Genomic DNA, 19,861 nt, shown 5'->3' with positions numbered 1-19,861 from the left:
TGCACTAGTTTGCTGCAAAAAAAGAATTTAGCCAAATGAGTTTTATAATAAAAGCAAATTCTGCACACTGTTTAAAATTTTAGAAAAAGCAGCCAAGCTCGAATATTAAGATGGTCACAACATGCACTTATTCCTGGGCTATACACATAGTCCTGGAACCCTAAAATTCATCCTTTTCTGAAGGGAAAAAAGCAAGGAGATCTTGTTTTTTCAAAACAGGACCTCAGGGTTATTCAATGAAATTCACCCTGTAATACAGGAACATACGATGTAACCCTGATCCCACATTCAAAACATCAATAAAACGACTGTGTGTGTGGAGGGCCCAATAGAAGGATTTGGAAACATGTGGGGCTAAGATATGTTTCTCTACCCCTCATCACACACCCAGTCCATGGCTGCTTCTGGTACTGTAGTCTATCGGAGTGTCCATGGCCAACTATGTTCCCATATGCAGGGATTGTAGGCAAAAGATAGGTAATGTCCTGCCCCTCTGACCCATCACAACCATCTCCCCCCCTCCCGGTCATAGAGTGGATTGTCACAAAGCTGGCTCTTCAGTGCTCAGGTGGTTGCAAAATACTCTGCATGACAGCTGGGCCCCACCTCCAGGCCATGAATCGGGTGGTTCCACATAGGCCTTTCTGTATAATATCTTAACATGAGAATTTTTTTTTTAAATAAATGTCAGAAAATTTGAAAAACAACATTTTAAAACAAATGCAAAACAAAATGTATGTACTTGTTGCTAGTTAATGCTTTCAGGAATCTTATACTTGCATAATTAAAATAAATAAAATTGCCAAGCGATTCATTTAGAATAAGATCCAATTACTTTTGTTATTTTGAAAATACCATCTCCCAAGTTAAGATTAAGAAATGGCAACTGTGCACGTGCACATAAACATTATCTTCCACAAATTGTCAAAGATTTTTACCAAAACAATCAACATCTATTCTACATTAGACCAAACTATAAATTTCCACTGCAAAATGTATCTTCTCTGATTTGTGAATGTAAAAATCAATTTATTTCATGGCAAAGTAACATGTAATACCTGTTTTGTAAACATCAAAATATAAGAAATTAAAATTATTAGAGAACAGTTGGCACTAAGGATTGCTCTGCTGTAAACCAATAAAATGCAGGGATTTAAGAACCAAACCAACATTTCAACTCATTAAACCCATTGCTGAGTCTTTATTTTCATAGCAGCATGAATTAAGGACCATGCACTCAAGTAACTTTTCAGCTAAAAGGTAAACTGTAAAGCTGATACTTTTAAAGGTTATCTGCAAATAAACCACCATATTCTGCTACTGACTATTTACACACATCTTCAATGAAATTAATGCAGAGTGTGGTGGTTTAAAACAAAGAACCTTCTGTGAAGGAAGTGGAGATGTAATAATTTATGAATAATGTATGTTGACCTGGTTATTGGAATGTTTACTGTATGGATATATTGGTTAGTTTAGTAGTTGGGCTGTAATGAAAATAAGCAGCAAGGAAGAATAGCTCAATGTAAGCCACCTCTCAGCAAACACTTGAGGGTTTACTCCTGGGGGAATTCTGCACCACCGCGCATGCACAGAATTTACGTCCCCTCACAGATTTCTTTGCTTCCCCACAGAAAACTTACTTTCTGATGGGGAAGCAATGGGAAGCCACAGGAGCAGTCACGCAAGCCTCCCCAGCAGTATATTTCAGGTACCCAGGGCAGTCAGCAGAGAGGTAAATCACTGTGATGCAGAGGGGCGGGACTGGGGAAAACCCGGCTGGTGGCTTCTACCCTGTGCCAGGCTCAGCTGCTAGTCCCGACTGGGCTGGGGAGGGGACTTCCTCTTCCCTTACACAGCATCTGGGGCTGGATCAGACCCACCCCCAGATTTCTCCCCCAGCTGCAGAAAGCTCTGCAAACTCCCCCCTCTCCCCAGCTTCCTGAACCCATTGCTCCTCAGCTTCAGGGGGAGGGATCCCTGTATAGGGAGCTGCTCCCTCATCTGCCCAACCCCCGTGCATCCAGACCCTCTCATACCAAAACCCTCCTGCCGAGCCTCACCTTCCCACACCCAGAACCCCCCCGATGAGCCCCACTCCCCATGCACCTGGACCCCCGACTGAGCCCCCCACACCCAGACCTCCCTGCCAAGCTCTATACCCCCACGCCTAGACCCCTCCTGCTGAGCCCCAAGCACCGTCACCTGGACCCCCCTGCAGAATCCCATTACCGTTCCACCCAGAACTCCCCAACAAGCCCCTGTGCATCCGGATCCCACACTGAGCTGCCCGTACCCAAATTGCCCCACACAGAACCCCCTCCCCCTCCACCCCTGGATCCCTTCATACTAAGCCCCTCCACACTTGGATCCTACATTGCTGAGCCTGCCTGCCCACACCTGGTGCACCTGGCACAGAGGGAAAGGCACAAGTGATGTGTTTCTGGGACAGGCCCGGTCCTTGCGCTGTCAGGGTTGGGTGCAGCCTCACTGCTGAGTCCTTATCCCAGGGGGCAGCTGCACAGTGATCTCCCATCTCTGTGCAGCCAGCGACCTGTGCTCCTCAATGCCATGCTGGAGCCTCCACATTTATTTGACAAATAAAATTTGCAGAATTTTAAAATATTGTGCACCGCATTTTTATTTTTTTGGCGCAGAATGCCTTCAGGAGTAAGGGTTGTTATGGGGTAATGGCTCTGAGGAATCTGTCTTGACTTCCTGCGGAGCCTACTGAACTGTTTTTTGACGACAAAGGCAAAAGTCTGGGAACTGACAAGAACAAAAGAACTCTGGTTGGATAAAAAGAGACTGGGGAGCTGTTAGAGACTGGAAAGTAGCTGGAGAGCTGTTAGGGGAAAGCAGACACCCCAAACCAGCTGGGGTGTCAGAAGAAATTCAGCCTGTCAAGGCCAATATGAAGGGATTGTAAGTCATTAGATATGCATGTACACTGTGTTGGTTTATAATCCTTTTTCTCTAAATTCTTTGCTCTGACTATTAAAATAAACAATGATTTGGCTTTCTGGTCACCATATTTGCCTCTGTCACAGATTCCCAAAGGGAAGAACTCCACGTGTTGAACTCTGTTGGATCTGCTGGGAAAGCACAGTTGATAGACCAGGTCCTGGACTGTAATACCTTGGGTAAGAGTGGGAAAACTGTGGAATTCCAACCCAGGAGAGGTAAGGGCACAAGGCCTAACACCTGAGGGGACGCACTCAGAGAAACCAGAAAGAGAGGAAAGACATAGCTAGCCCTGCACTCACGACACCTTCCAACTACTTGGACACAGTGGTAGTATAGGATATAATCTGAAATTCTGAAAACTTCATCCACTTCAACAATGTGTGCTGAATGCTCCATTAAGCAGCCTACTGCTGGAGGAATATTCTGCATGCTCTCTTTTATTCTTAAATACTAAAGGTCTATCCTTGTTGTGATGGATAGCACCTGGTCAGCTGTGGCACTGCACTAAACACTATTCTAAAGAGCCACCAGACTCATCTGAACCCCTACAGACTAGTTTCTGTGAAGAAGCTTTCTATTTCTTATAATGTATAGTTATCAAGTTATAACATCTTGATCAAGTAGGCAGACAGCAAAGAATGTCCTCTGCCATTCTTTGTCATGGGGAACAGTACACTTCACCTGGTGTGGAGGGGGCAGAAAGGGTGTTTACCATGTAAGGGCATGTCATTGTCGGGCCCAAAATTAGAAAATTTCAAAAACTGTATCAGATTTTAACATTATAAACAGGAGAAAAACATTCATACTTGTGTAGAAGCATTAGGTCTTATATCCTTTTTAGGCTGCAGCCACTGGAGGGCAACATGCTCACACAAACAGGTGATGGGACAGTAACTTTTGTAACAGTAGTTAGCTTTTAGAGGACAACGTGATCATATACTCTAACCAGGTGTGAATTACATCCAGCAGACAGTTGAGGCATGTACATACTGGATAAGGATAGCCACACATAATTAGCAAATTATCTAGATAGAGCAGAGCTGTTTTGCTGTGTACTGCACTGTGCAGTAATTCCACAAACCATTCCAAGCTCTCTGTGAAAAGTTCATGCATCTGAACAGTGATCCAGTTTTTAGAAGTAAAATCACTGGCTGCAACTAAGCCAGGGGAAAGCCAGTCAGCCTTAATATTATGGTCTTCCGATTGTGACTATTTAGAACATAAACTGACAACTGTTAGCTACAGTCATGCTTTTAGCAGGTTTCCATTAAATAACATTTACATTGAAATATTAATACAATAAATATATATTAATGCAGTATCACCTTTTCCTTTAAAAGAATAGAGCCTAGCTCAATAAAATAACTAGAGTGAGGATAACTAGGTAAAGATACTCATGAATGTGGAGACGCTAAAATGTATTGTTCTTCTCTGCATGGGAGAAAGATTTAAAACATGTTTGAAAATAATACTTATTTTTAAAAGCTCCCTTGGTCTTTGCAAACAAATAAGCAAATAAAGGGAACTCAAATATTGGGCCAATCACCTTAACAATGTCTCTTTAAATAATGTTTAAAAAAACCAAAACAAATAAACAATTAATGTTCAGTTCAATAGGATTTCATTGACATGAAAAGGTAGACTAATTTAGGATAGGGCCACAAACTGTGGGGAGCTTTATGGCTTGTTTCCTTTACTGTCAATTTCCGCTGTGGTGGCAGTTTATGTAGCATGATAACTCAAGCTGAAAAAAATAAAACTTAGTCAGCAAGGGCTAGAAAATGAGACCCAGGCACCAATTCTGCTAATACTTATGTATGTGAAATATGTGGCACTGTTCACATGCTTATGGTTAAGCACATACGTAAGTGTTTGCAGCACTGGGGCCTAAAGGAGAAGTAATAAGTAAAATGGTTCAGACCATAGAAAAAGCAGAATTTAAAAGATTGCAGAAAAGTACTAGGCCAATGATTTCTTGGAAGGACAGAGGGAAGAAGAATAAATTCTAAAACAAAGCTAATGGAAGAACTTCTGTGGATAAATAAAACATACATTACCAAATGAACAAAACGGGGCAGGAATTAATGTCTAGTACATGAGATGATGCACCTTTCCATCTATACAGAACCGCAAAAGGGTTATATATTGTGGATAATCTTTTAGATGATTACTTTAATATTGAAAAAATTGTGTCTGAAAGATCTCTCAGAAAAGGTCACTAATTGCATACATGAATCTTGAGACCTTGATCCTATAACTTCTTGTGCACTGAGCAGCAGGAGTATAAGGTGACTGTGCTTTGGAGACGTGTACACAGAGGATATGTGTGGACATAACTAAGGTTGAGCAACTAGGGTTCTGATTCAGCTTCCACGGAAGTGAACAGAAAGATTCCCATTAACTTAAATGGGAGCTGGATGGGGCCCTATGTGTAATTCTCCACATTTAGTGAAAGTAAGCCCCAAGCCCACTGTGGGCTTGTTCCCTTACTCTGAAGAGCTCAGGGTAAAAAAGGGCACAGAATGAGTGTGCCTGAGGATGTAAACAAAGCTTCATGCTCCCCTCCTGTATTAGACAGCAGAAATTTGGTGGTTATGCAGATCAGGATCTGATGCTTCCTTTGTCCTGCTCATCATTTTTACCTTGTGCCTACATGTACAACACACTGCACCTGTACAATACAGGATCAAAACCCGTGTGTGTGCACATAACATATATACTCATTCATAAACACTAGTAATAGTTTCTAAAAATAAAAATAGAATGTTGGTGCTATTATGGAGCTTTAGTGATGAGGCACTTTGGGTTTTCAGTCATTTATGTTCCATTATGTTTCTCCTCTCTCTCATTAGAAAAAATCTGGGGAAATCCAGAGATTATCCTTGCAGAAGACATAAAAACAACCATTTATCAGAAGAAAAACAATAATGAAAAGATTTTCTCACCTCTTTGGTAGGTGGTTACAATTCCTGACAGCAGCAGGCACTGCTTCCCCTTAAGCATAAAACTTGAAGGTAGCCTCACAGGTTAGAATTATAGGAGACCAAGTACTAGAAGTGACAAGAAGAAATAATGCATCTTATTAAGATACTAATAGCTGAAAGCCCATGCTCTTGCACAGGTGTAATTCATGTGTATAAAAAAGCTGAAAATGGCTGATAACTTAAAAATTGGATGGCAACGGTCCGTGAATCCCAGTTAAGATTGAACCTGCTGACATTCTAAACAAGAAGAGCTCTCAACCATGCACATAACTGTTTCTATTGCTTCACTCAGGCATTCCAGCCTTCAGAGTGATGTTTGGGGCTATTGTGTGTGCTAGTTGCATTCTGTGTGAGTGGCTACGTTGACTTGTGTATGGACTGTGTTGTGCTGAGACAGTTATGTTAGTTTGTACGAATGGCAAATGAGGGGTGCATGCTGCATGAGAAGCTGTGTGTGTTTGGAGTTACCGTGTATGCTGGTTGTGTTGTTGTGTGGGTGCTTGCGTTGATTTGGGTCTAGGGGCATGTGATAGGGTATACAAACCCCACACTAATAAGGAAGGGATTAAGCAGCTGCACTGGGCCCAGGCACCCCCCCCCTCCCCATTCCCCCAACACCACACCACACATGCAAAGCATACATGACTTGGAGGAGGAACTCAGAAGAACAGGCCAGCAGACAGTAGAGGTAAACTGTCTTACATTTCAAGCTCCTGGGAAGGAATACTGCAGGAACTCCTGCTGCCTGAGGCCAGGCTGTAGGGACTTTGCCACGCCCAGAGAAAACCTGTGATGCTGTGAAGGTCTGAGACTTTACTTTTGATTTCAGTTCTCTTTTATATGGGCAACTTAAAAATCAACATTAAAGGTCACATCCAAGTTTGTCATGCACTCTACAGATTCCAGTTATGTAATGTCTTTACTTAATTTGTTGGGGGAGAAAGGGGACTGGTAGGAAGTGATCAAGGGAAACAACACTTTTGGGGGCAGGACTTACATCCTACCACCAGACCCCAAAGCAGAACCTGAGGGAACCAAGGGGGCAGACCACCACAGGGCTGGAGAGAGCATCAACACCAGGAAAAGAAGAGATTGCTATGCCCATCTTGGCCACAAAGACATCCATGGTGAGTGAGCTCCCTTGGGGGTGGGGCGCGGCAGGAGGAGGTGGGTTGTGCTGGGGTGAGTGTGCCATATTAAGGGGCTGTGTGTGTTTGGAGTTGCTGGTTGTGTTGATTAGTGTCTGGGGGCGGGTTGTACTAGGAGATGTATTGATTTGTGTGGGTAGCAGTTGGGTGCATGAGTGTGGCAGCTAGGCCAAATAATCCACTATCTGTACAGTCTCCCTCATTTAACTGTTTCTTACAAATTAGCTGTAGGGTAAGGGTGGCGATTGGACGAGTCATCTCTGATATCACAATGATCTAGGACTCCACGCATAGCACAGATACATGCCTTCCTGCAGTGATTCTCAAACAGGGGTACATGGGGGCACACAGAGGTCTTCTGGGGGTACTCAACTCATCTAGGAATTTGCATAGTTGTACAACAGACTACATGAAAAGGACTAGCGAAGTCAGTACAAACTAAAATTTCACACAACTTGTTTATACTGCTTTATGTACCATTCACTGAAATGTAAGTACAATATTAATATTTCAATTGATTTATTTTATAATTACGTGGTAAAAATGAGAAAGTAAGCTATTTTTTAGTAATAATGTGCTGACACTTTTGTATTTTTAGGTTTGATTTTGTAAGCAAGTAGTTTTTAAGTGAGGTGAAACTTGGGGGTACACAAGGCAAATTAGACTCCTGAATGGGGTACAGTAGTCTGGAAAGGTTGAGAGCCACTGCCTTACTGTAGCTGTACACCACATGGGTGTAACTCAAAGTCAAAATGGCTGAAAACCTGAAAGATTGACATTAAGAGACTGTGAAACACAGTGACAATTGAACCTGGCGATTTTCTGAACAAAAGCTCTCAACCACGCTTGTAGCTGCTTTCATTGCTTCACACTGAGTCAACAAACATCCTAGGCTTAAGAGTAAAGGGTGACATTCCTGGAATCTTACACCATGTCTACACTTCAAAATTACGTCGACCTAACTTCTATCGGCATACAGCCTCCACAATTATTAAATCGCTTGTGTGTGTGCACACGTGGCTCTTTGTGTCAGTGGTGTGTGTCCTCACCAGGAGCACTTGAATTGATTGTATTGTCAGCGTGGGGCATTGTGTGACAGCCAGTAACTGTCAACATAAGCAACCTAATTACATTGACCGTGACTCAACACCACTCTGGGAGGTGGTGTTACTAAATAGGCATATGACACTTCCACAACTAGGTCAATGCAAGGCAAGTTACGTCGACCTAAGCATATAGTTTAGACCAGGCCTTACTCCACAGATTCACTATTACTATAGGGAAAAAATGCATATAAAAGATGGCTGAAAAGACAGCTGCTAGTATGAGAGGTATGCAAAACACATACTCTTCTCAGATATGTGGATACAACTCCCATAGGGCCAAATTCAGATGTTATATAAGCAGGTACAACTTCACTGATAATTTGGCCTATTGACTTAAGTGAGGTCTGCTCTTCTGTACAGGAATGCAGAATTTTGCCTTCATGCCATTTTCAGAACTCCATGCTCCACATTTGAATAATCTGGTAAAGGTCTTTGTAATATTAAAACATTAACTGCCTGACCTGAAGCCCTGATAGGCACATTTTTTCTTGAAGTCCACAGATTTCTCTGCATAAGGATTGCATGGTCAAGCCTTAATGTGTGAGACAGCATATACTGCACATTGAGAGGAGCTGGTCACCATTCTATTCTTCAAGTGGAAAACAACATTAACACCTAAATCTACATAGGTTGTTGCTTAAGAAATGGGTTAAAATAGTGACAGTACAAAGATATGTACTCCCCCAATAACTCTATGCTTGAGCATTTACTATAAGAAAACTCCAAAATGCTCACCAGTCAATTAAGATATGCAAATTCTGATTAAACAGGCTCTACAACAAAGGAACTTTCATAACCATGTGAAAAAACTTGTATAGCATAGCCTCAAGCTAACAATGTAAAACAATTAGCAGTGTTTGATTTATATACTCACGGCTCTTTGGATGCATTAAATTACTTATTAAATATATAACTAAGCGTGGAGCCAAAATTTACTGGTATTGGATTGTTTCTGCTATTGGCATCTCTACACACATCCCTTATAGTGCTAAAGAGAAATGGAGTTTGGTGCCCACTATACCACATACTTTTTATAGTCAGAATAGATGCTCTAACAGTGACCAATACACATTTCTGGCTTATTTCAGGAATTCCCAACAAGGATAAAAATAAATTCCAGGAAAAAATAGTATATGACCACATAATTCAAAACTATAATAATGTATACACACAAAGGGACCAAATTAAGGTTAAACACGGAACTGTAATTCTGGTGTTTGACTTCTGAGTTCTTTTCTTTGCAATCCTAATAATGTTCTTTTTACTACCTTTTTGTATGTAGTTTTCTAGGTTTAAAAAAAAAAAACACAACAAAACAAATTCCATCATATGGATACCCACACCGGTCATCAGCAGGGTTAGCTCCACTGCACAGAGGCAGCGCTGTTTCATTACTGTGTAGACTTCCCGGTCCAGCTGGAGCCCGATCTCTAGGACCCTCTCACTTTGCAGAGTCCCAGAGCTCAGGCTTCAGTCATAGCCCAAACATCTACAGGGCAATTAACCAGCCTGCAAACTGGAGTAATCTGGCATGGGCCAGCCACGGGGGCCTAGTTGCAGTGACTTAGGGTGACCAGATGTCCCGATTTTTGGGTCTTTTTCTTATATAGGCTCCTATTACCCCCCGCCCCCTGTCCCGATTTTTCACATTTGCCGTCTGGTCACCCTACGGACCAGCACTGGAGGGGCGCGGGATGGATGAGACACGTGCTTTCCTGGTGGGTTTCAGAGATACTTCCTGACGCTCAGGCCTGCTGGGGTCCATTCCAGCCCCCAAAGGGGAACGGGTTCTACTGGGGAGCGACTCTCCTGCTGGTCTCCTCCTCCCTAGCCCACAGGCCCCGCCCACCCAAGTCTGCCCAGCTCCCAGCACAAGCTACAGCGGCATTTGTTGTTGTTGTTGTTGTTGCTGCTGCTGCTCCCCTAAATGGATTTCACCTACCGCACACCTCCGCACGCTGGACAGGCGTGTTCGCCTACTTGTCTAGCCCTTCCTTACCCCACGTGGGAGAAAGGGGCGGACCGGCATGGTCATGCGGAAATGACACCAATAAGAAACCGCTTTACACTTACCTGGGATTCTGATTGGTGGATTGATTTCTGTCACGTGAGCGACACAGTTCCTCGCGGGGTCGGTCGCTAAGGCAGTTGGTGGAAGTATCGCTGGTTTACAGCGGGGCTCGCAGTGCACGTTGGGCAGGTAGGAGCTGGCAGCTGTACCTCGCTGGCCGGGAAAGGGGGTGGGTCACAGGGCGAGTCGCTGCGCGGGCTCGCTAAGCCTCGTTTGCGTAACGGTAATTCTGTCCCCAGGGTCGTCGTCGTCTCCCGCCGCCGAACTGCCCCGGGGTTTGTACACCTGTGAGCGGCGGTGCCCCGCGCAGGAGCCGCTTGCTGCGGCTCGCTGCCTTCCCGGGGGCGGCCCGGGGTTCGCTAGGGGCAGGGCGTGCGGAGCCCTAGGGGCTGTCCCCCTCCCGCTTAGTGCCTGGTGGGTTTTGCCGGACGGAGAGGCGCAGCTCGAGCCTGCACCGCCCCTGATCGCAGCACGGGGCACTTCCGGGGGGGCGGGGCGGAGTAACAGACTGGGGCGGGGCGTGAGCAGCTGGGAGACACCTGGGCAGAGCGCGAGCTGTTTGGGGTTGGAGCCTGTGATTTTCCTCTAGCAGCTAACTAAGGGGGGCAATTGATTGGCTTAACCGACAAAACATTGTTCCCTGTGCTCTTCCCCCCGCAGTGCGGAGGCTGTGGCGCTTTGCCAGACCCGGACAAAATGAAACTAACGCGCCGAAATAGGTTGTTATTTAAAGTTAAAATGATTGGTTATTCTTTTTCTCTTGCAGGTTCTGCAGCATCGCTGGAAAAAACAGTAATTTACTGAAGCTCTTTATTACCAACATTGGACTGCACGTGCAGATTAAAGTATGGCAATGGAGATCAACTTTCTAAGAGATCAAAGTAAGCTCCATCTAGACTTAAAATAGATTTTTGTGCACTTAAACACAGTCTTGCAATTACATTTCTCCATAACCTGAAACTGTGTTTCACTCCCTGATTATTGTTTGAAAGATGGATGCTGAACAGGAAACCTGCTACTCCTAGTCCCAGAGTAAACAAACAGAACCCCCGCACTGTTCTGTTATACAGTAGTTTTAGGAGTTACTTTCTGTAAAACTCTCTCCCAATACTTAGTTAAGAAAATAACTGTGTCAACAAATCTGGTTTGTCTTCAATAACAATAGTAAACAAAAATTCAGTCTCACTGTTGACTATGGTTCATTGATACTTTTAGCTTTCATTTCCCATCCCCACCTACCTACAATGTTGAGAGGTGGTTGGCATGTGCACTGTAGGCTTAGACATGTTGGAAGGGACCTACTTGGACTTCTGCTTCCTTCTGCTGTGTCTAAGATGGTGCAGAAGAGCACTCCCAGTGTGTTGCTTCTACTCTGTCAGTATTCAGTAATGCCTTTCTCTAAGGCTACGTCTACACTGGGAAGTTCACAGCGCTGCTGTGGGAGCGCTTCTGTGGCAGCGCTTTGATGTGTGAGTGTGGCCGCGTGCGAGCGCTGGGAGAGAGCTCTCCCAGTGCTCCTGGAAATCCATCTGCACGAGAGGAATAGCTCGGAGCCTGTCCATGCTAGCGCTTTGCAGCGCTCAAACTTGCTGCGCTTGGGGGGGGGGGGGGGGGAAGAGATGTGCGTGATTTTTCACACCCCTGAGCCAGCAAGTTGGAACGCTGTAAAATATAAGTGTAGACAAGCCCTAATTTTGTCATATGTAGGGAATTTTCTTAGTTATCTTTTGAGACTTATTTGTAGAGTGGAAGTACTGGAGATGAGATCTTGGTATTTCTGTTTTTATGCAACTGGATGGTATAAAACTTGATTCTTGTGTAGCCATAGAAGCCCCATAGTAATGTTCTTTTTGGGACTATGAAATTAGAATATGTATGTTTTGTCCTTTTACTGGTGAGAATAGGCATCATTTTTTAGTTATTGTTCATGAAATAGGCTTCACTACAAACTGGTATCAGCATTATTCTTTTGTAAGGGATGCACTGCGTTGATAGAATCGATAAATAAAATTACTAAGGTTCTGAGGAAGCTAAACTTAAAATATACAATAAGAACTTCCAGCTCTACAGCTTTTTTCTGGTATGTCCATAGGGCTACATTCTGTAAACAGGAAGTGACCTGCTGTACTGTACAGATCAGTGATCCCCAAACTTTTCAGGGTTGTGCGCACCTTCCCTCCCCCCCCCCCCCAGCTGGTGCCGAGAGCAGGGCAGCACCTGGGGGTGAGTCTGGGGCCGGCAGCTGGGCCCACAGCCAGGTGCGGAGCCACCCCGAGGCTGGGCGGTGCTTCACGCCCCCCATAGGGGCTGGCCCAGGCCCTCTGCACCCCCTTAGGGGGGCACACCCCACAGTTTGGGGACCTCTGGTATAGATGAATGCAATCCCAGCTGCTATTACTAGTATGCGGGGGAAACTGCTAGCAGGGTAGGAAACGATAGCTTGCATCAAGGATGCCTGCTAACATTTTAACATTCTGTTTAACAGAATAAGCGGAGTAATATATAATGGTTAGAATTGCCACTGATGGCACAACTTTTTTATTTTTTTAAAATAAAGAAATATATTGAACAGCTGATTTGGATGACCTCAGGTGAAAAGTCACCTTTCGAATTCTAAAAAGGCACCTCTGTAATAGAGAAGAAGAGCTTCTGTATCAGATCCTCTTTCCATTATTGGCGGGGGGAGGTTGTATTTTTGAATAGTAACTTGTATGGTTCGTGCACCTAGCCCAATGCTTTTATTTGCCTTTTTTTTTTTTTTTTTTTTTTTTAAGTGCCTGGTATTTATGACATTGTTGCTTTTTTTGCACTTGCATACTTCCATTATTTTCCCCATCAAAACTGAGTTCACACTGTCTCGCCAAGCACAAACTGACGGAACTTGCTTAATCTGTCTGGGGATTTCAGGCTTGCTTTTGACTTTCCAAAAGACTTATTGTTAAGAAGTACCAGGACAGTACCTAGTGACAAAGGTAGAGTTTAACCTGTATTCTCACACTACATGAATGTAGGTTACAATTGTGAGATATTGGTTAGAGGCTTACTGTAGATCTGGTATGATTCAATGTTTTTTGATTCATGGCTGAGAAGTCAAGGTTTTAAAATAATGAATGTTTATTATATTCATAAGGAGAATGCTTTAAGAATGTGCAATGTTAGATATTATTAAAAGGACCTCATCTGTACCTATAGTGGTGCTTTGTTTAATAGCATTGATTTGTAGTAGGTGAGACTCACCCCAACATGCACTCATGTGGTGATCAGGAGTTGCTCTGATCCTGCAAATACTAATGTGTGCTTAACTCTCTGCACTTCAGTAGTCCTATTGAAGTTAAGCATATAAATAAGTGTTTGCAGGATCAGGGCCTACATAAGATATGGATTTCACAGATGTGCAAAAGTAAGGGAATAATTAAAAAAACAAAACCCACTCTCCAGATATATGCTGAAGTACCATCTTAAGCTGTTTCTTCTTCAGATGAGGCATGTGACTAAAATTATAGAAATATGTAGTATTATTTACATATCCTCTTTAGGAAGTAGATACTGTATTTAAGCAAATATCCTTAGTAATAAAGAATGATGCGGGGGAAGGCTGTGACAAAATGTGTACAGAATGGTTTCTAAATATTTTTCTGGAGAACACCATAATGTATTTCAAGTATATACATAAATAACTACTGAAGTGAGAGCTCTAAAAAAACAACAACAACAACAACAACAAAAACTGAAGTTAGGTTGCTTTTAAATGTGACTCTTTTTTCAAAGTTCATAATAGTGCTTATTTCTGAACTACCTCAAGTTTGTTTTCTGAATCCTTTACTGCTTTGTGCAGAAAGATTACTTTGCAAAATTTGCAGCAAATAATCTGTGATTTTGGACTTCAAAACAAAGTGAAAAGTTAACTCCAGTATGTTCATTATCTGCAGAAAGCATGCATGCATGACCCTTATTTAAATAAATTGGAAATTTTGAAGCAGCAATCAAGGAGTTTAAGACAATCATCAATATCTCTTATAATTTTCTTTGAATAGCTGCATTACCACGAACATTTCCTTAGCAAGAAGCTGTATAGCTGTTTTGCTGGTTCATATTTTCATGTTTTGGGTGGGAAACATCAAGAAAAAATGAAGTATACTTTTGTTTAATTTTGGAATAATTGCCTTGTGTTAATGGATTTTTCTCCTTAATTTCCCTTTGCTTTACTCTTCCTCATTCTCCATGCAAAGCTGTTGTCACCCACAGCTTTGTGTTTGCCAAATGCTAGAGAGCTCTGACACAAGGAAGAAAACAAAACTCTTGCTTTTTGTTCACATACACATGCACACACAGCTGTACCAGTACTCTAATAATTAAGCCAATCTGGAATTCCCCATTTTCTTTATGGCCCCAAAGTGCTGCTGTGAGTTCCTGTTATATTTGGCCTTCCCCAATAAGCAATGTGACCTCTTTTTTTGGGGCGGGGGGATGTCCCTGGTGCTCTCATTCAGCTTCTTCTAAGAAGCTGACTCTGACATGCTCCCTCCAGCTTGTCACGTATGACATGGTATTTACCAGGGGTGTTTTTTACCATTCTGGGAAAAGCTAGTTAAGATATTTTTTATCTTAAAAAGTGGTTCATGAATGCATACCATATTACTTCGTTTTAGTTGCGTGTGGTAGTAGATTGATAATTTAATTTAGAGTTGTACCAATAAAGAGAAACTGCAGGAGGAATAATACTAATATAACAACTATAATATTGAACATCTGAATGTGTATATTTAAGTATTTTCTCAAGGAAGTTATACATATCACTCATGTTTCAGTTTAATATTATATAAACAAAAGTCAAACTTTTATGAAAATGCCTACAACTCTCAAGCATTAAGCAATTGTGAGCATGCTGAGTTCCAGACAACCAGTCTGGGTCCATTTGGCCATGCAGCATTCTGTAGCAGAATACCAGAATCTGTACATTTCAAAAAATGAATACTTTCCTTAAAATGTAGGGAGACATATGCCTGCAATCCACTACATCAATGAAACTACTTCTAACTGCCCATTTAAGCAATCGTATAATCTAGGTAAAGATTTATACAGTATCTGACTGTTTGGCTTTTTTTTTTTTTCTTCCAGATCAGAGACTAAATGCAGCACTCAGACAGCATCAAGCAGAGAACCTTTTGAGGACTACCTCTGTGCAAGTATGTTAATTAGGGCTTGTCAACACTGAGGATATTTACATTGGTGTAAGACCTCAGTATAGGTGCACTGCACAAATGTAAAATAGGTCTTTCACCAGTACACCTTAGGCTGGTTTGAAATGTGCTTGAGTCATTCACCTCTGTGAATAAGTCCATTGCAGGCCTCTGCTGTTGCTCATAGGTTTCCCAAACAGCATTTCAGTGAAAGTGATGTGATTGTCTTGTCAGTTTCAGTGTTAAGCAATAGGTTCTGAATGGCAGCAGTGAAAACTGACAAACAGTGATTGATTGGTGGGGTTGTTTTGCTCTGAGTAGCAGCAGCAGAGACATTGGAGCTGTCTGCAGATTTAGGGAGATCACAGTACATCAGTTTAACCATGCAAATGTGAAAGGAGTATATTTGCAACCATAAGGGCTAAAAAGTTTTGTTTATATTTTGTGAAAGCTTAATTTCTGCAGAAGTTGATGGTACACCTCTACCCCGATATAATGCGACCCGATATAACACGAATTCAGATATAATGCGGTAAAGCAGTGCTCCAGGGGGGCGGGGCTGCGCACTCCGGCAGGTCAAAGCAAGTTCAATGTAACGTGGTTTCACCTATAATGCGGTAAGATTTTTTGGCCCCCGAGGACAGCGTTATATTGGGATAGAGGTGTTCCCCAGTTCTTTTCAAGCTTTGCCTTTATAAGAAAAAATAGTTAGCCCAACTCCTAGATTTGTTTATACCAGGGGTAGGCAACCTATGGCACGCGCGCCGAAGGCGGCACATGAGCTGATTTTCAGTGGCACTCACACTGCCCGGGTCCTGGCCACCGGTCCGGGGGGCTCTGCATTTTAATTTAATTTTAAATGAAGCTTCTTAAACATTTTAAAAACTTTATTTACTTTATATACAACAATAGTTTAGTTATATATTATAGACTTAGAGAAAGAGACCTTCTAAAAACGATAAAATGTATTACTGGCACGTGAAACGTTAAATTAGAGTGAATAAATGAAGACTCGGCATACCACTTCTGAAAGGTTGCCGACCCCTGGTTTATACGTAGCATGCACACTTCTGACATTATATACAAAGAGCTAAGTTGTTAGATTAGCTATTGTTTTTTGCCATTTTTCTGTGAATGACCTTTGTGTCTACCTCTATCCAGAAGTGAATATAGAAATCATATGTAATCTCATTAGCGTAGTTGATTCCTTGCTCTGTGATGTGATATTTCTGCATATGTATGCATCCCAAGACACATCTAGAATTCCAATGGCAATTTTCTTTCAGATTGCACGGGAATTCTAAAAATTAGTTCATTGTGCATACATATCCAAAACTGAACATGTGAGATATGATTTTAAGTTTTGAATACAAATGGAGTAGAATCAAGTTCTTTATAGATTTGAGCTCTGAAATCAAGTTTAAGAACTTCCAGTTTTGTGCATTAATGTGCAAACTACTCTATTACAGAAAAATGTCGTAAGGGGTGATGACCCACTGGAACCGTGGCTGACTGACCAAAGGTAATCCTATTTTAAAATTGTCATGTACTCGAATAGTAGGGCATGGCCATTTTCAGCAGGTAACTTAATTGTTTTATAAATGTCTAATCACGGAAGTGTAAATAAAGTGAATTTAGGAGGTATGATTATCCCTTTCCTTTTAAAAAAAAAAAAAAAAAAAACCTCCAAAGAATCCGATTAACTAGCCTTGGGAGGAAGGAAATTGGAAGCTGGACATGGGTGAGAGACTACTTCCTCTGTGTCAGAAGCATAGAAATGTAGGGCTGGAAGAGACTTCAGTAGGTCATCTAGTCCAGTCCCCTACACTTGAGGCATGACTACTTTATTTAGATCAGCCCTGTCAGGTGTTTGTCTCGCATGTTCTTAAAAAATCTCCAATGATTGAGATTCCACAACCTCCCATGTAGTTTGTTCTAGTGCTGGACTACAATTACAGTTAGGTTAGACACTAAGAAAAACTTCTTAAGTCTCCTGTGATTTGCTGAACAGTTTTGACTATGAAAGTGTTGCATGGTTTTTGTTCATTTCATGCTCATTATACTCCTTATGATGTTAATCACAATGTTCTATGCACTTTCAGCTGTTTATTACATTTACTGTTATTAGTACATGTTAGACAGGTTACTCCATTTTCCAAAATTGAGTTCAGGCAAAGGATAACTCAGACTCCATATTGGGGAAGCTTCTTTACAGTACTTTGGCAGGAAAGAAGCCAGACATTTGGAATTAGTTCCAACTAGCTCCTGTAGAGCTACTTGCACACGCCAAAGTTCTGAGGTGTCTTTAAAAATTAAATTAGTCTGAGTACCCGTTGCTTGGGGAGTGTCAATTTATAGAGACAGTCAAGGTGCAATCTTTTTGCGCAGCGTCGGATCAAGACTGCCCGACCAGGCAATCAAATCAAGATCACCAGCAGCTGTAAAGAAATTAAAGACTGTTAACATCTAGTCACTTACCTTAAGCATCATGGTGTTCCTGAGTTCCAACATCTTACCTTTGGAACCAGTCGCCAGGATCCTGAGGGCTCTCACCTTCGGGTCCCACTATTTTAGCTTCTAGATCCTGGCAGCCCGTGGATCACCTGTGATGATAAATGTATCTTAACATCTTTCCTGCCCGTTGAGAAAACCTAGAGCAGTGGTTTTCAAACATTTTTTCTGGCGACCCAGTTGAAGAAAATTGTTGATGCCCACAACCCAACGGAGCTGGGGATGAAGGGTTTGGGGTTTGGGAGGGGCTCAAGGCTGGGGCAGAGGGTTGGGGTGCAGGCTGTGGGCTCTGGGATGGGGATGAGGGGTTTAGGGTGTAGGAGGGGGCTCTGGGATGGGGGGCTCAGGGCTGAGGATTGGGCTTACCTCAGGCAGCTCCTGGTCAGCAGCGGAGCGGGGGTGCTAAGGCAGGCTTCTTGCCTGTCCTGGCACCGCTGATCGCGCTGCACCCTGAAAGCGGACAGCAGCAGATCCAGCTCCTAGGCGGAGGAGCGCAAGCAGCTCTGCGCAGCTCTTACCCGCTGGTACTGCCTTCCCCCCCTCCCCCAGCTTCCATTGGCTAGTTTCTGGCCAATGGGAGTGCGGAGCTGGTGCTCAGGGCCGGGGCAGTGCGCAGCGCCCCATGGCCCCCCCGTCCTAGGAGCTGGACCTGCTGCTGGCTGCTTCCGGGGCACAGCGTCAGCACAGGTAGGGACTAGCCTGCCTTAGCTGGGCAGCACCAGCAACAGGACTTTTAATGGCCTGGTTGGTGCTGCTGACCAGAGCTGCTGTGACCCAGTACTGGGTCACGACCTACAGTTTGAAAACCACAGACCTAGAGACAGTAAAGTATCTTGGGGTATTCTTTTGTTCTCTTTTGTTTAGTTGTTGCCAAGGTTTGGGTCAGTTGGAGCCTGAGTTTTATACTCACCTCCATTAAACCACAACTCACTTGTTACTTGGTCATCGTTCATGATGATTCCCTGTTCTCATTGTTACTGCTCTTAAATAAATTTTTTTTTGTTTTGGAAAAATACTCTCTTTTGTCCACTACACCACACAAGGGAGGTGGGAGGCACACCAACTTCTATCTAACCCCAGGTGATGGATCTTTTCACCCCTCAGGATCTTGCTGCTGAAACCAGAATTGTTGCTGGCCTATTTACTCTGACTTTCAGGTTAACAAAAGTATGTGTAAAAACTCCAGCCAAAGTTTGATCTTATATTTAAGGCAGTTGACTGGAACTTGGGAGTTACAACTTCACTAACTAGCTCTTCCACTGACATCCTTTGTCACTTTGGGCAAATTGCTTAATAGTTCATGTCTCATTTCCTGTCTGTAATACAGAGATAAGAAAGGATGGGTTGTCTATTTAGTTTATAAAGTTTGAGGCAGGTATTTGTACAGTGAATAGCACCAGAGGGCTTCAGTCTCTGTTGGGGTCTCTAGGAACTGCTTTATCTGAATAGAAGAAAAAGTTAAATAGGTTATTTAGGAGAATTAGTATCAATTAGAATTGTAGGACTGGAAGGGACCTTGAGAAGTCTTCTAGTCCAGTCCCCTGAACTCAAGGGAGGATTAAGTATTATCTAGACCAGGGGTCGGCAACCTACGGCACGCATGCCAAACACGGCATGCGAGCCGATTTTGAATGGCACACGGCTGCCTGCCGCGGTTCCGACCCCCAGCCGCACTCAGCCCCCCCGCCCACCGCTCTCCCCTGCTGGGGCAGGAGGCAGAAGCTTCGTCCTGCAGCAGCCAAGCTCCCCCGCTTCTTCCCCCAGCCGTGGTGCAGCCTGCTTTCCTGCCCCTCCTCCTCTCCTTCCCTGCGCCAGCCCTTGCAAAGGGAGGGGGGAGGAGTGGCAGCATGGCTGCTCTGCAAAAGCCCCGCGGCCCCACTCTCCCGGCCGGAGC

At 43.3% G+C, this 19,861-nt stretch overlaps 1 protein-coding gene across 1 annotated transcript in view; it reads left to right on the top strand.

Annotated features, from left to right (window-relative positions):
• Nucleotides 1-10,316: 10,316 nt before the first annotated feature.
• The window catches only part of SCLT1 (sodium channel and clathrin linker 1), a 136,235-nt gene continuing 126,690 nt past the window's right edge, over nucleotides 10,317-19,861 (top strand). Inside the window, exons 1-4 of the mRNA XM_065404799.1 lie at nucleotides 10,317-10,405; nucleotides 11,043-11,157; nucleotides 15,395-15,462; nucleotides 16,926-16,978. Of these exons, the coding sequence (XP_065260871.1) occupies nucleotides 11,124-11,157; nucleotides 15,395-15,462; nucleotides 16,926-16,978 (155 nt within the window). The 5' untranslated portion in view covers nucleotides 10,317-10,405; nucleotides 11,043-11,123. The remainder of the gene's footprint in view (nucleotides 10,406-11,042; nucleotides 11,158-15,394; nucleotides 15,463-16,925; nucleotides 16,979-19,861) is intronic.

This window comes from Emys orbicularis, chromosome 5 (assembly GCF_028017835.1).
Source record: "Emys orbicularis isolate rEmyOrb1 chromosome 5, rEmyOrb1.hap1, whole genome shotgun sequence".
In the NCBI taxonomy this organism is placed as follows: Eukaryota; Metazoa; Chordata; order Testudines; family Emydidae; genus Emys; species Emys orbicularis.
The sequence above is the reverse complement of the archived record's forward strand: the minus strand, read 5'-3'. Positions and strand labels throughout refer to the sequence as shown.